Genomic DNA, 4024 nt, shown 5'->3' with positions numbered 1-4024 from the left:
GTCGGCCAGCGTCACGCTGCACGTGCTGCTGGTGGACGGCTTCTCGCAGCCCTACCTGCCGGCGGCCGAGGCGGCGCCCGAGCGCGCGCAGCCCGCCTCGCTCACCGCGCACCTGGTGGTGGCGCTGGCCGCCGTGTCGTCGCTCTTCCTGCTGTCGCTGCTGCTCTTCGTGGCGCTCAGGCTGTGCAGGAGGAGCGGGCCGGCCGCGCTGGGGGTGTGCTCGGCGGCGCCCGAGGGCCCCTTCCCTGCCCACCTGGTGGACGTCAGCGGCACGGGGACGCTGTCGCACTCCTACCAGTATGAGGTGTGTCTCTCTGGAGGTACTGGGACCAACGACTTCAAATTCTTGAAACCGATTGCCCCCAATATCCTGCTTCAAGACACTTAAGAGACCTATTGGAGAATGTCAATTGCAGGAATAACTTAACTTTCATTAAAACCAGGTTAGTCTGTTGCTATTGATGATTATTTTCATCAAAAGTCAGTAGTTTAATATTTGTATGCATATTGAAGCTGCTTTGTAGTTATACGCTAATTCCTATTTTCCTGTTTGCAAATTCTTGCCCCTTAACGGATTTATAATGCTTTACTTAGAACAGTATTAAATTATTTTTAATAGTGATTTCACGTGTTTACGTAATAGCTCATTTTCAATTCTATATTCTAAGGTAGTTTAGACAGATTTTCAGCATACTAGTTTTTAATTTCTCCCCTTCAATATATGTGTGTAATATGCTTTATAATTTTCCTAAAAATTTTGTCTATGTTTAATGAAGTTTGAGGAATAGTGCTTTTTCTTTATGATGTAGCAATGTATCATTTTTGTATGTACATTATTTCAAATAAACGTAGCACATTTAATTCATTTTCATATTGCTAATAATTAGGACTTAAATATTATATAGTTTTAGTAGGATCCATAAGTGCACACAAAGTATAACCAATGAAGCAGATTACTCAGTCACTCTAGGGTTGCTGAGAAAGACCTATGAGGAAAAAGTTAAAGCTAAGCCCTTTGAACAGCAGATTGCATTTTACATCTTGCATGAAACCTTATTTACCTGTGCATGTCGTGAAACATACATGTATTTGGCTTGTGAGTTATGAGAAGTGAATGTAAAGTCCTTAAGTTTATTTTTAAATTGCAAAAACTACATGGATAAATCATCTCTAAATTCCTTTAGCAAAAGTATTGTTCCATTGAGCTCTGCCTCCTTATTGATACCTACTTACTGTATAAATGAGAAATATTTTTTCCCTGTGTTAGTACCCTCCTTCAGATTATAATCAGACATGACAGGGTTATTTGTGTATGGTTTTGTTTGAATAAAAATGGCCCAGCATCATCAGCATTCCAGTTCCTACATCATAAATAATCAAGATGTACAAGTTTAGGAAGTTCTAAAGAAAAAAAACAATATTGTGAAAATCTAAATTAGCTACAATACCAAATAAAATCTGCAAACTACCAAAAACATGAAAACATATGACTGTTCTATGAAATAGAAATATTTAAAGTTACAAAATATTTAGCCCCAAATTAGAGAAATTTATTAGGAAAAAATTCTCCTCATAGATATTTACCATTTAGAGAGAGAGAGAGAGAGAGAGAGAGAGAGAGAGAGAGAGAGGTTTCAAGGAATTAAATATGCATGAATAGAAGAAATAGAATAGAATCAAAGTTCCAAAAATTTGGAAAATTACCAAAAGTGGAAGAATTTAATATTGCTACTCCTTCAATCACATATATTAAGTATAGTTATGATCACATTTAAATGGTGCCATGCTAGAGGTACAGCTCTGTCGTGGAGAACATGCTTAGCATGCAGAAAGCCCAGGATTCAATCCCCTATGAAAGAGAGAGAGAGAGAGAGAGAGAGAGAGAGAGAGAGAGAGAGAGAGAGTAGAAAATGGCATCATTTAATGCAATAAACATCAAATGCATGAACCCTTTAATCAGAGAATAATATTTTCTTTTATTCTAAGTACCTTATGAGTTTGATTTTTTTTAACCAAATTGTTTTCTTATATTTAACTGAGCTTCTATGAGCATAAAGAAATGGGCAAAAGATTCTATTCAAGAGTTCTTTTAGGGCTGGCCAAATAGCTCAGTGGATTCAAGTGCCTGCAAGCAGGCACAGGGGCCAGTTTCAATCCCCAGGCCTGCTGTGCCGGCCCCACCCCCAGAGTGTGCTGAGATGGAGATTGAGAATGGGTGTGGTGGCATGCCTGTAATCCCAACTCTTCGGAGGCTATAAACAGGAGGATCACTACCAGTCTGATCTAGTAGTAAGACCCTGAACACCCTGTAGATCCTTCACTAATATATATATATATATATATATATATATATATATATATATGAGTTCTCTTTACTTCATTGCTTTAGTGTCTAATAATGTCAGAGTTGAAGAAATATTCAATATATAATATGCTGAGCTGTAAAAGGCTCAAGTCAACAACTTTGGACAACTGCCAGTTGTGCTGATAACTCACTACTATTATAGACTACTGTGCTATATTGGATTACTTTGCTGAACTCATGCACCTACAATATATGAATAGCAATGGAATACCCCTCTCTGACAAAACTAAACAAAAAAGGGGAATATAAATGAAGGAGCATTTTGTAGTGAAAAAAATATATATGTATATACAAAATAGTTACCATAGATATACAGCTACTTTCTGTTAGTTCAATGAGAAGATTTGAGCTAATAGTGTTTAGACAAGATATGTCTGCATCTTGTACTATGAATAACTACTATGAAGACAACAATATGCAATGTATTAATTATTGTAACTGTCCTACTAACCTGTTTTGAAACTGTCTCATTGTTACTTCTTTCTAAATAAAATTAACATAAAAAATCTCACAATGTAGCGAAAAATCCATGATAAATAATTTAGATTAATATTTTTGAAAACCTATGAAACTGAGTCCATGAAAGTTGAATCATAAAATAGCAAGGGACTACTGTATTGTGTAGTGTTATCTTCAAAGTATTCAAAGTGGTTGCTCAGATTATATGATATAGGCATGAAAGATTGATTAAACAATATAAGCACAAATCATTCTTTTCAGTTAATAGAAACCATACTATAATTGCCCTTAGCTGAGACATATATATGTATAGATATACACCTACATATATATACTTTTTCATTTGTTTCTTTCTATATTTTGGAGCTTATTTACTCTTTCAGCTTGTTACACTAGGAAGACAATGCAATGTTTAGACCCAGAAATCTGATTAATTTTATGTATAAATATGGTTTCAAGTTATATCTGTTTACCTATAGAAGTCTTAGGTTTATCCTTCTTATTAGCTGAGTATTAGTTCACTGTAAAAAAAAATGACTTTTTTAATCCTTTCCTTGGTTAATGAACATATGGCTTGTTTCCAAGATTTAGCTACTACAAACTGTGCTTCTATAATCATGGGTGCACATATATTGCTGTGGTATGATGACATGTCTTATTTATCTGGGAATTTACCCAGAAGGGGAATAGTTAGGTCAAATGGGACCTCTACTGTTGGTGTTTTGAGGAATCTCCATATTGATTTCCAAAGTAGTTGTATAGACCTACACTCCCAACAAAGTGGAGAAGGGTTCCTTTGTCCCCACATCCTGGCAATCATGTGTTATTGGTTATTTTTTTGATGACATCAATTCTTACTGAGGTCAGAGGGAATCTCAGTGTTATTTTAATTTGAATTTCTCAAATGATGAATGATGTTCAACTTTTTTTCGTATATTTATTTGCCATTTGTATTTTTCCATCTGATGGTACATGTTCTGTTCAACTCAGATGCCCATTTTTGGATTGGGTCATTGAATCTGGGGTCCTGATTCTTTGCAATTCTTTATATGTACAAGATAGAAGTCTTTTTTTGAAGGTCAGTTGGCTAATTGTGTTCTTTTTATTTCTTGGCAGATTGTCTTTTCACTTAGTTGGTGATTTTTTAATTTTTTATTTACTTTATCTTTTATTATTTCTATACAGGATATCACTATACAG

At 35.7% G+C, this 4024-nt stretch overlaps 1 protein-coding gene across 1 annotated transcript in view; it reads left to right on the top strand.

Annotated features, from left to right (window-relative positions):
* The window catches only part of LOC101574334 (protocadherin beta-4-like), a 17616-nt gene extending 16890 nt beyond the window's left edge, over positions 1-726 (top strand). Inside the window, exon 3 of the mRNA XM_012517511.2 lies at positions 2-726. Coding sequence (XP_012372965.2) covers positions 2-388 — 387 coding nt within the window. The 3' untranslated portion in view covers positions 389-726. The remainder of the gene's footprint in view (position 1) is intronic.
* Positions 727-4024: the final 3298 nt, after the last annotated feature.

This window comes from Octodon degus, unplaced genomic scaffold, assembly GCF_000260255.1.
Source record: "Octodon degus isolate 3935 unplaced genomic scaffold, OctDeg1.0 scaffold00185, whole genome shotgun sequence".
Lineage (NCBI taxonomy): Eukaryota > Metazoa > Chordata > Mammalia > Rodentia > Octodontidae > Octodon > Octodon degus.
This window is presented reverse-complemented; position numbering and strand designations above follow the sequence as displayed.